General features: G+C 40.8%; 3 protein-coding genes across 7 annotated transcripts in view; all 3 read left to right on the forward strand.

Annotated features, from left to right (window-relative positions):
• The window catches only part of LOC118917847 (protocadherin alpha-2-like), a 133,535-nt gene that overhangs the window by 76,525 nt on the left and 45,004 nt on the right, over window positions 1-12,006 (forward strand).
• LOC118925177 (protocadherin alpha-C2) overlaps window positions 1-12,006 on the forward strand; it is a 144,119-nt gene that overhangs the window by 46,301 nt on the left and 85,812 nt on the right. The window lies entirely within an intron of this gene.
• Window positions 1,666-8,670, forward strand: PCDHAC1 (protocadherin alpha subfamily C, 1). Its single transcript, XM_036894196.2, is given in 5 exon segments — window positions 1,666-1,680; window positions 6,183-7,819; window positions 7,821-7,860; window positions 7,862-8,138; window positions 8,141-8,670. Coding segments are annotated over 5 exon segments (2,481 nt in total). The 3' UTR covers window positions 8,653-8,670.

Below are 12,006 nucleotides of genomic sequence, written 5' to 3' on the forward strand. Positions count from 1 at the left end.
CATCCTATAGTGGGTTGAATTGCAGCCTCCAGAAAGATATGTCCACATCCTAACCCCTGGAACCTGTGAATGTGACTTATTTAGGAACACAGCTTTGAAGATGTAATTAAAAATCTTGAGATGAATTCATCTCAGTGGGCACGTTCCAATTTCAAGTGTTTTAATAAGAAGAGAAGACACAGAGCAGAGGAGAGGGTCATGTAAAGATAGAGGCAGAAATTGGAATAATGCAAATAGCCAACAAAAGCTGGACAGAGCAAGTGGGGAATCCCCACTGGAGCCTGCAGAGGGAGTACAGTCCCACCAACACCTTCAGTTTGGACTTCTTCCCTCTAGAACTGTGAGAAAAACTGTCTTAAGCCATCCAATGTGTGGCAATTTTTTTATAGCAACTCCAATACACATATATATTACAAACCTAACTATGCATCATTATAATTATTATTTTATATAATTTTATATCTTTTGAAGATGCTGTGAGAAAAAAGGAGAGCAATTATATATTTGTAGTGTTTTTTATTTAGCATTTCTGAGTGTTCATTTGTTCCTATGGATTCTAATTACCATCTGGTGTCATTTCCTTATTCAGTACCATCGTTCCCCCATCCATCTCCTTTGCATTGTAATTGGCAATGTTGTTACATTTCCCTAAGTTATAGGCCCAATAATACATTTATACATATTGTTTCATACAATTACTTTTTAAAAAGAATGGAAAAGCCTCTGGACATATTTCACAAGGCTTACTCTTCCTTTCTCCTTGCCAGAGCCACAAGGGGATCTTTCTTGAATGTTCACTGAGTGTTTACAGTTGTCTTTTAGGTCCTGGTGAGAACCTGGTAGGATTCCTGAAGGTAAAGCCCATAAAATGCAAGGGCTTTCTGAAACTGGGCCTCCAGGAGTTTCTCACTTTCAAAATAGTCCACAGCTCAGCTTCCAGCAATTTGGCAGAATTTCCATTTAATTTTCCATACCCATCTCTGGCTCCGCTGCCTTCTGTTGCACATAAGCAGATGTTTCTTGGCTGTGACTCTCTGTATTTTCTTGTATCTCCAGGTTTCAGGGTGGAGGTTTTCCCTGCAAGCTCAGTTCTCTGCTGGGTTCAAGAGAAATCATTTATCCAGCTCTTTTTTGTTGTAAGGACAAGAGGGACAGATTTCAAGCTCTTTATATGTCAGAGCTGAAAGTGGAAATACAAGTGTATGTCTCATCAGTTTAAAAAAATCTTGATAAAAAATGCATCTTCTTATATCTGATAGTCAAGGAAAACTGCCTGCTGCCCTTGGTATTCCACTAACTGCAGAAAAACTAGGCTTACATTGCTGGGAGTTGAAACTTGAAGTTTATTTGTATCTTGAAGATTTTTCTTGAATGATATCTTTGGATATTTTTCTTTTCTTGTGTTTGCTTTCTTTAAAGACAGCTTAGTATGTTAGATCTCCTATTTCTGTGTTCTAATGCTATACTTTTCTCTTTACTTCTTTTAAATTCTTTGTCTTTTTTCCACTCATTTTTCTCAACCTTCTCAAGTGATATTTCTTGTTTTTGACTGTGTACCAAGCAGAGCCTTTTCACCTTTTTTATTGTTTGCAATGTACCTTTAATTTCTGTGATGATTTTGTATTTCATTTCCATTTATTTCATGAAATTGCCAGCTCAGTTTTCATGGTCTTCTGTGGTGTTTTGTTTTCTCCCTAAAATTCTCATTGTGTTTTGAGTTCTTAATTCTCTGAGACCCTTTAAAATTGCTTTGTCAATCTTTCGATTAGAGACCTCTAGTCAAAATTTTTATCTGCTTGGTAATAAACATTTTCAGGTATATATTCTTATCTGTAATATTGCATATTTATTTCCTTATTTCTTTCTTGTCTATTTATATAGATCCTATGTTGGATCTTTTCTGGTTACTACTTCTCTTTGAGATAAATTTCTTCAGGACCAGATATCTGGAGGCAGGGAATATAAATAAATGGATGGGACAGTAATGCTCTAGACTAACATAAATATTTTCTTATTTACTGTTGGTTGAGTGGTTTGTATATACCTTAGCTTTTACATATATTTCCAGTTGGTGAGAACTGGCAGCTGCAGAGCAATTTGTTGCTCAGAGTTTTCGCTTTGCCTTACCGCATCAGCATCACTATTGAAATAATAGTGCACCTGCTCACCTGCTCACCTGCTCACTATAACATTCAGTCCTGCTTTCTCTCCTATTTTGTGCTGACAAATAGTATTGTGGGAGAGTCCTGCCTGATTCAGCCTATGTATCTAGATCCTTTTATTCTAGACAAGGGATCACTGGTTTTGCATCTCACTGTGAAGCAGTACTCTAGGAAACTCCTACCAGCTCTTCCCAAGGGGTTAAAATCCTCTCAGCATTCTCTCATATTTTGGTGCAATTTTCACGGCACTTGGTAACTTCTCTTCACATGTATTATGGTTGAAGCTCAAACATTTTATAGAGCTTCATCAAACATACAACTTTATTTTATGTCAGCTGTTCTTTTTGTTGTTCTTGGTGGGTTTCATGGGAGAAAGACATTAAAGTGTCCATTTTCATTTATCCTACCCTGTTACACTGGAATTGGACACTTCATTAATCTATTTTATAGGATTAATATTTAATGTCATCTTTTAAATTAGTTTAAAAGTACATAATACATTCCCAAGGAATAATCTTAAGGACTAAGAAAATTTTGTTTAAAGTACAATATCATTTTGCTGACAGATTCTTTCTTTGATATCAGACTGCTGTTTGACTTCAAGATCTCTATAGGGAGCTTATGCATTTTGGCTAGAAATCTATCAATTTATAGTTTAAGGCCAAGTTTGGTTGGGAGGGAGAGTTTTATAATAATAGCCTTGGCAATAAAGGCTAAGAGAACTCAGGGTTATTTTTTTTGCACAGAATCCACTTAAAGTTGTACTTGCACCTAATTGAAAGCTTGAAAATGCCTAGATTATGAGAAGCTGTGGAAAATGCCATACAATGGCAAAACGAAATATTAGAAAGGAAAGGTTCTGCTAAAGAGAAGTTTTGTTAATTCATTATTTTAATGTTCACCTAGTCATCTTATACTAAAGGAAAAATTCTTGAGACTTCCTGATCTTTGAGGTATCTAAATTTCACAGATATCTCCTAAATAATGCTTTCCCACAAATCCCAGTTATGTCTAAAGATAGGGAGGCAGATGGGACACATCTCAGTAGGTGAGTACTCTCCACTTATTCTTGACACAAATTAAATCCTTTGAAAATGAACATCAGTGTCAGTTTAATAGAAATATGAAAAAAAAAAGGAAGTAAAAAGTCTGCGAATGCTGTTTCTCGGTGAGTTTTCCCTTCTCCCTCTTCCTCCTGCTCAGAGTTCCTGAGTCAAGTATAATTGGAAGCTTGATTGCAGTTCTAAAAGTCAGTGGCCTTGCAAAATCTGAGTACATCTCCCCAGGTGTATTTTGTATTCTATGGAAAAGTGAAAAGTATAACCCTTTACCCCAAAACAGTTAGCTTAATTAGCAGCATAAAATTTTTTTTATATCGTTAATCTACAATTACATGAGCAACATTATGGTTACTAGATGCCCCCCATTATCAAGTCCCCACCACCTACCCCATTACAGTCACTATCCATCAGCGTAGTAAGATGCTATAAAGTCACTACTTCTCTTCTCTGTGTTGTACAGCCCTCCCCATGTCCCTGCCCCCACATTATGTCTGCTAATCATAATGCCCCATTTTCCCCCTTATTCCTCCTTTCCCACCCATCCTCCCCAGTCGTTTTCCCTTTGGTAACTGTTAGTCCATTCTTGGGTTCTGTGAGTCTGCTGATATTTTGTTCCTTCAGTTTTTTCTTTGTTCTTATATTCCACAGATGAGTGAAATCATTTGATACTTGCCTTTTTCTGCCTGGCTTATTTTGCTGAGCGTAATACCCTCTAGCTCCATCCATGTTGTTGTAAATGGTAGGATTTGTTTTCTTCTTATGGCTGAATAGTATTCCATTGTGTATCTGTACCACACCTTTATCCATTCATCTACTGATGGACACTTAGGTTGCTTCCATTTCTTGGCTATTGTAAATAGTGCTGTGATAAACATAGGGGTGCATGTCTTTTTAAAACTGGGATGCCAGCAGCATTTAATTTAAATGAGGAAATGAAAAGCCTAATCTCTGACACTGAAGTGAATAATTAGTTTTGGTTCTGAAATTTGGTAAAGAATAATTTAACTTTTATTGGTTATTTTACATTCTAATGAGAATCCCCAGTGATGGCTATATTTTTGACTCTATCTAACACTTTAATGTGCTGACATGTTTCTTGCTTTAATTTTATCCAAGACTTGGTGTCACGGATTTTTGATTCCTTAATTCAGAAAGATAAATTAGTCAGGGGCATCTACTACTTATATTGCCTTATGTTGTAATCTGCCTTACTTCCATGGATGAGATAAGGGATGGGTTTGTGATGTCCTGGGGAGGTGATTGGTTCTAGTGGCATACTTAGTCACCAACCCCACTTTTAGTTTTAAAACCAGAATGCTGGAGCTGCCTACTTACCCCCATCATTTTAATAAGCAATTAAAAAATTATAGAACCATCCAAACATCCTAAAGTTCAGAGAACTGTGAAGTTAACTCCCATGTTAGCATCAGCACTCAGATTCAATAATTATCAATAGTTTACGGTAGTTTTTTTTTTTTTTACCAGGAAATATAATGCCCTGAAAGCTTCAATTTCTGATCTGTATTCAGCTTTTATCTTTCAAATTTTGGTTCTTCGAGCTTTGGGTAATGCAATTGTATTAAGAGAAGAATTTGAATGAGGAATTGAGTGTTTAATGGTCATTTAAGTCAGTCAATTTTTCAGCTTGCCCCCACCTCAGGGAAAGCCACTGGTAATAGGGTGCTGGGCAGAATTGGGAGGCATTTCTTGTAGTGCACAGGTGTTTTTCATAGGATTGATCGCTGTCCCAATTTCCGTGCAGGAGACTAGCTTAAAAACGAAGTTGGAGAAAGTATGGATATCTAGCCTATTCTGACCCTGCCTCAATGCTGTTTTCTAAATATTGACAGAGCAATATTTTTACAGAATAGTTTCCTAGTCACACTCTGGATTGTACCTTAGTACTTTCCCGTTCACCCCGCACTCGCCGTTTGAGGGTGAGTTGTCAGTCCGAGATTTCTGCGTTTCTGGTGTTTGCTATTGACTGGTCAAGGGTTGCTTGCAAAGCACTCCCAGGAGGGCCGCCTGGGTAAAGAGAAACTGCTAAACCACAGTAGCGGAACGCTGAACCATAAGCTTTGCGCTCGCCCACTTTGGTGCCTCGAAAAGCTGGAGTCCTGGGCAAGCTTGAAGAGAACATTATTTCCCAGTTTGCCCCTCGCTGGTCTCCTCTGTTGAAATGTTGGCTGCTCCAGGGATAAAGAAGGTGAAGAGAGTTTAACCCGCAGCGGAGAGGCTGGGAATCCAGCACCAAATGCACTACAGCACTTAGTTTTGGGGCTCCTGTTTCCTTAAGCCTCGAAGGCGTGGTCGTTCCCGTTCACCGCCAAGGTTGTGCCTCTCTCTGCCGGGGCTCCGCGGTTTCCCTCGGAGATCCTCCCCCTTCGCGTGCGCTGCAAAGGGCCGGGGGTCCGAGCGCCTGGGACTCGGTGCTCCGCTCTAACAGTTGGCGAGAGGTGCCAGGCGGGCTCAGCCCGTTACACGCAGTCTTCTAGCGGAGGTTGTGGAGATTCAGACCGGGGCTGTCTGAGGGCTTCGTCCTAGGAAACGCCGTGAAGGGAACGAACGTGTGTTAGCTTCTCGGAGCGTCTTCCCTGCCCCGCCCCGCTCCCGCGCGGGGACTCGGGGCGACATCCTCGGCGGCCGGGAACGGAGACAGCGCCTCCCAGCCCGGGCCGTCTACCTGGTCTCTGCACCCCTAGGCGGCGCTGCGCTCCTCCGCACAGGGCCGGCGGCGCTTTCCCAGACGGCTCAAGTCTCACTTCCAGCCGCCAGCGCAGGGCAATCCCGGTGTCTCCAGGAGGCGGACCTTCGGCTGTCTCTGCACCTCCAAGTGGCGGCGGGCGCCGGCCGGCGCCTGCTCTTTACCACGGTTAGCGCTCTCCGGGAGTCCGGAGCACGGTCCCAGGTCACTGCTGGTGGAGCAAGGACGCCGAGAGGGAGGATGGTGCGCTGGAAGGTGGCAGTTTTCTGTCTGTGGGTGTCCTGCCGCTCTGCCGCGGGACAGCTCGAATACTCAGCGCTGGAAGAGACCAAGCGGGGCGTGGCCGTAGGCAGTGTGGCCGCGGACTTAAAGCTGTCAGCGGCCACTCTGTCCTTGCGGAACTTTCGCTTCCGTTCCAGCCACAGCGAGTCTTACTTCGGGGTGGATCTGTCCAGAGGTAGCTTGGTGGTCCGAGAGCCGGCAGACCGTGAACGGCTCTGCAAGGCCAAAGGTGCCTGCGTCTTGATCAATGAGCTGGTGCTCGAGGACCCGCTGGAGCTGCACAAGATGCGCGTTCGTGTCCTGGACACCAACGACCACTCACCTCTTTTCCCGGCTGGCGACGTGCAGCTGCACATCGCAGAGTTCCTGATGCCTGGAGCCCGCTTTACCCTCCCTAATGCCCAAGATGCCGACGAGGGAAGCAACGGGGCGCTAAGCTACAGCCTGAGCCCTAGCCAGCACTTTCGCTTGGACGTGGGGTCCCGTATCGACGGCAGCTAATACCTAGAGTTGGTACTGCAGAAAGCCCTGGATCGCGAGCAGCGCGCCACCCAGCGTTTGGTGCTCACCGCCCGGGACGGTGGGCAGCCCGCCCGCTCCGGAGATGCACAAGTCACCATCTTTGTGGTGGACACAAACGACAGTGCGCCTGTATTTGAGCGCACAGTATACCGCACCAAAGTGCCAGAGACTACACCCAACGGGACTGTGTTATTCCGAGTTCAGGCCTCGGACCCGGATGAAGGTTCCAATGGGGAAATCCGGTACTCCTTAAGCAACAGCACGCAAGCAAAGCTGCGACAACACTTTAACGTGCACCCTAAAAATGGGGAGGTGCGGACAGCTGCTGCAGTAGGTCCGCCTGAAACACTGTTGGAGGCATACATCAAGACGAGGGATGAAGGTGCCTTCGGCCTGGCGAGCACCACCAAACTGCTGGTGGAAGTAACCGATGTGAGAGATGATGCTCCTGAGGTGAACCTCGTGACTCTCTCTAGTCCAGTTTCCCAAGACGCTGCCCCTGGCACAGTGATTGCTCTCTTTAGTGTAAGGGATGAGGACCTCGGTCCCAATGGTAAGGTCATTTGCAGCATGTCCAGAGGCGGCCCTTTTAAGCTGAAGGCTTCCTTTGGCAACTACTATAGTTTGCTGACTGATGGGCCACTGGACTGGGAGCAGGTCAGCAAATACCAGGTCCTGATCACCGCCTCAGAGGGTGGCTCACCCCCACTTAGCACCCGCAGGACACTGACTGTGTCAGTTGCTGATGTAAACCACAATACACCAAGCTTTCCTCAACAGCAAGAAGAGTTTTTTGTGGCTGAAAATAATGGCCCCGGGGCCTGTCTAGATCGTATGTTTGCCTGGGACCCTGACCTAGGGAAGAATGGCCTTGTCTTCTATGAGCTGTTGGATATTATCTCTGAAGGGCAGACTGCTTCTAGCATGGTGGCAGTAGAGTCATCTAGTGGGACTCTCACTGCCAAAACTTCCTTTGACTCTGAGCAGCTCAGGGGGCTTCACTTCCAGGTGGAAGCCCGAGATGGTGGCATTCCTCACAGGAGTGCAGCAGTGACTGTGAGCCTGTTTGTGGTAGACAGGAGTGACAATTCCAGTCATCTTGTTTCCCTTGCCCAGCAACGGCTCTGTCCCCAGTGGAAATTGTGCCTCACTCTGCCAGAACTGGACATCTGGTTGCAGAAGTCGTAGCAGAGGATGCAGATAGTGGCGCCAATGCCTGGTTTTCCTACCACATCTCTCAGGCTTCTGACTCTAGCCTTTTCCGAATTTCAGCCAATATGGGAGGCCCTCTTACTGCTCACTTAGTTCTTCCCACTGATGCAGTAAGGCGAAGGGTGGTGGTAGTGGTTCGGGATCATGGAGACCCATCGCTTTCCGCCTCTGTCGCACTGGGTGTGCTGTTGAGCAACTTTTCTCTCACGTGCTTCCTGACTTTGAGGAAACCTGGGAAACAGGAGGGCACCTTTCTGCCCAGAACCTGTATTTAGTAATTGCCCTGGCCTGTATCTCCTTTTTATTTCTGGGGTGCTTACTTTTCTTCATGTGTGTCAAGTTGATCCAGAGCCCAGGTTGTTGCTCTCAGAGCTGCTGTCACTCTCCAGAGGAGCCGAGGTATGGAAGGAAGATGGCTTCAAGTCCTTGCATGACATCAGCCACAATAGATGTCACTACAGTCGAGAGACTTTCTCAGACCTATCTCTACGGGGCCTCTCTAGGACTTAGTTCTCATAATAACGGTCAGCTGTTGCATGGAGAATACAGTGCTGCTGACCTGAGAAATCTGATCGCTGGGGTAGGACTGAATTTGCCAATATCGCGTATTCAGATTCAGAATAGGAAAGGGGATCACGCAAATATCAATGCCATGGTAAGCAAATTTATGGGATTTTATTTCTTTGACCAGCTGCTAGTTATGTTCTGAAATGTTTCTTAGATGAGCCTTTGGCAACATTCAATCCAGTGAATTGAACACTGTTGCTTAGCACCCCATGTGCTAAGTATTCTGAGAGAATAAATGTATTAAATGATTGTCCTTGGCCCCAGGGAGCTTAGAGTTTATTTTTGAGAAACAAGGGTAAGAAATTCAAACCTGTTAAAGAACAATAAAAGTAATATAGCATAAAGATCTAAAATAAAAAATAGCAAGGTACCAAAGTTTCTGGTATAGGTAATAGATGACATGGTCTATCTTTAAGTAATTGCTCTTGGGAATTTCTTTTATAAAAGCATCCCTTCATTCAAAAAAATATTTTGACCAACAGATTTGGGCAAGGCATTCTGATACCAAAGTGGGAGTGAAAAATATGTTAGAGACTTTGCATAATACAAGCATAATATCATGGAAGATTATTATAGTGCATGATTTCAAAATGATAATAACTTAAAAATGTAAAAATAAACTGCAGTGGATGCTCAAAGATGGGAGAGAACATGAGAGAACATCTGGACAGGGAGGAGGGAATTAAAGAAGGCTCAGTAGTAGCGATGGCATTTGCCATGGATCTTGAATGATACACCATTTAATAAAATGTAGCATATTCTCTAGACTATACTTTACATGAATACCACTTTGCTAAAGTAGCCCTTTCTGGAGAATGATACTCTAAACATTGCTAATAGCTCCATGCAGTGTTTGTAGGTACATAGAGTAAGGTGAATAATTGTTATGTCAGAAACATTTGTGTGCTCAAAGGTGCCCTTACCAAAGTCCATTCAACTTGTATTTAATTTTCTTATTATTTTAGAAGCCAGTATACTTAGAGATGAGTAAATACCATATTTCAGAGTAATGCATAATAAACGTTAAATTATTCAAATGCTTCAATTTATCCATAGTGGCCCTTGGCATTTCCAAACTTTTTGAATGGAGTAAGGACATTTTTCTAACGATTTTACAATGTTACTTTCTGACTTCTCATACAGATTATGGATACAAGGGAAGGAGGTGTGCAGACATTAGGGAAGGGAATGGAAGATTCCTTGTTTTAGTATTCCAGGTAATAAGGGGAAAAGTGGGTTATAAGTTATTTCCTTCAAATAATCATGTGAACTGCAAATGAAGTAGATTTACATCCATTATAATTTTGCATGCTTAATATTCTCATGTGAGAGAATCCAATATATAAGATATAATTAGTAAATAGTTGCTGAATGAATAAATAAATGTATGAATGTATAAATTGGGTGGTAGCATTGTTAACTGTGGAGGGAAAGTTTTAACTTACTTTTCTATTGTACATATGTATATATAGTTGACAGTTAACAGTTTATGTAGGTCACTTTTAAACTTACTATTTCAATGGTAATTTTCTTCCTTATGATATATAATAATGAAACAACATAATAGAGGGATTTTCTGGTCCTAGAGCTAGCATGAAAAACTTCAGTGCTGTATTCTGGGGCTAAATATGAGTCCAATTTTTGTAGATGACAGTGATTAGTAAGGACACACATCATTACACTGTGAAGTTTGCAGTACATGCAAATTAAAATACATTTAATTTTAAGGGAAGAAATTGGTGCACTGTAATATTAATATTTCAGGTATCAAAACATTTATTGTATAAACTCTCTTGCTAGCAAGAAAATTCACCACTTATTTCTTTTATTTCATTGCTGTTTATAACAAAAAGAGATGAGAATTCCAGTAGTGTCTATGAAGTTTGCAGTCAGGAATTGTTTGAGAAACACATTTTGTCTAGACAGGAAGACCAATGGATCTGAAAAGTTAGAAGGAAAATAAGCTACTTAAAAGAAAAAATATAGCTAGCCAGTAACGGAGAACAATGTCCCCTGCCACCAAAATTTTAAACTTATAATAGGGATAAAGTATCAGAGATATATTGTTCATACATTCAGAAATATTGTGCCATTCCATCATCATTCATGGAAAAAGCAATCTTTTTCCATTATTATGAATATTTTACTTTTTAGGTAGTCCATGTCTATAAATTGTTTTTGTGGGCTGGGTATTTCCTTACATATAAAGTATGATGTGTAAAAACATGAATAAAATACCTTCAGTAGGGCTGGAGTATTTGTAAATCACTTGGGCATGTATTACTTACTTCTTCCTATCTGATGGCATATTTATTGATCCAATCTTGATTCTTTAGAAAAGAATGCTTGTCCTACTGTTAATTGAATGCCTTAATAACTACAAAATTCTAGAACTAAAATATTCATTGCTTGAGGTTTATAAAACAAAACCTTTTGAAAAGAGTGCAATTTCATAACAATTTTAACTGTATGCCTGAGTCAGAATCATGTTGATGCATATGTGTATATATTTTGTTCATATTCTAAGGTCTTCTGTCTTTTATTTTAGTTTACAGTATATGTTAACATAGTTAATAATATTAGAATCTATCAGTTTAAGAAATTCAGGAAAACATTTTTATCTAAATCTCTCCTATTGATAATATTTTCGGATTTAGGCAAAATTGACCTCCTGTGCAACAAGTAGCATGTCTCATGTCAGTTTTTTGACTTTTGATGAATAATTTGTTAATTTTATATTGGGATCTAAGATGGTATATTTGAGATATAAATTTCTTTTATTTATTTATTTTGATATACAATATTATATTGTTTTCAGGTATACAACATAGTGATTTGACAACTATATACTAAATGCTTACAATAAGTGTAATTGCCATCTGCCAACATCCAAAGATGTTACAATATTACTGACTGTATTTTCTAGGCTGTATTTTCATCCCCATGACTAATTTATTTTATAATTGGATGTTTGTACCTCTTTATCCCCTTCACCAATTTCTCTCATCCCCCCAACTCCCTGCCTTCTGAGATTTAAATTTCTACTTACCATTTAAAAGTAGTTGCATTGGAAAGTTTTTTAGATAATAAATATTAATGTAGCAAAAATACACAACAGGATACAACTGACTATTAAATACATGAAAATTAGTTTGAATATTACCAATATACCATTATATTCTGTTATATATTACATTATGTTGTATTAAGTGTATCGTTCTGGAATTAAAGCAGTTTCTCCTTATAGTTATACCTATAAGGTATAGGATATTCTGTCTTTGCAGTGTCATTTGTTAACAGAGTGGTAGAATGTTTTTGGCTTTTTAGGTGTTTTTATTTGTTAACACATATTCTGTAACTTGACTTTCCCAAAGGTTAATTAGATGTTTCCTTTTATCTACTTTGGCTTTGAAGCTGATATCCACATTTAGAAAAATTTGATAGTGCTGTAACTAAGGAAGTTTGCATGGCATGTGAATATATTCACACTTAAAAA

This window comes from Manis pentadactyla, chromosome 13, assembly GCF_030020395.1.
Source record: "Manis pentadactyla isolate mManPen7 chromosome 13, mManPen7.hap1, whole genome shotgun sequence".
In the NCBI taxonomy this organism is placed as follows: Eukaryota; Metazoa; Chordata; class Mammalia; order Pholidota; family Manidae; genus Manis; species Manis pentadactyla.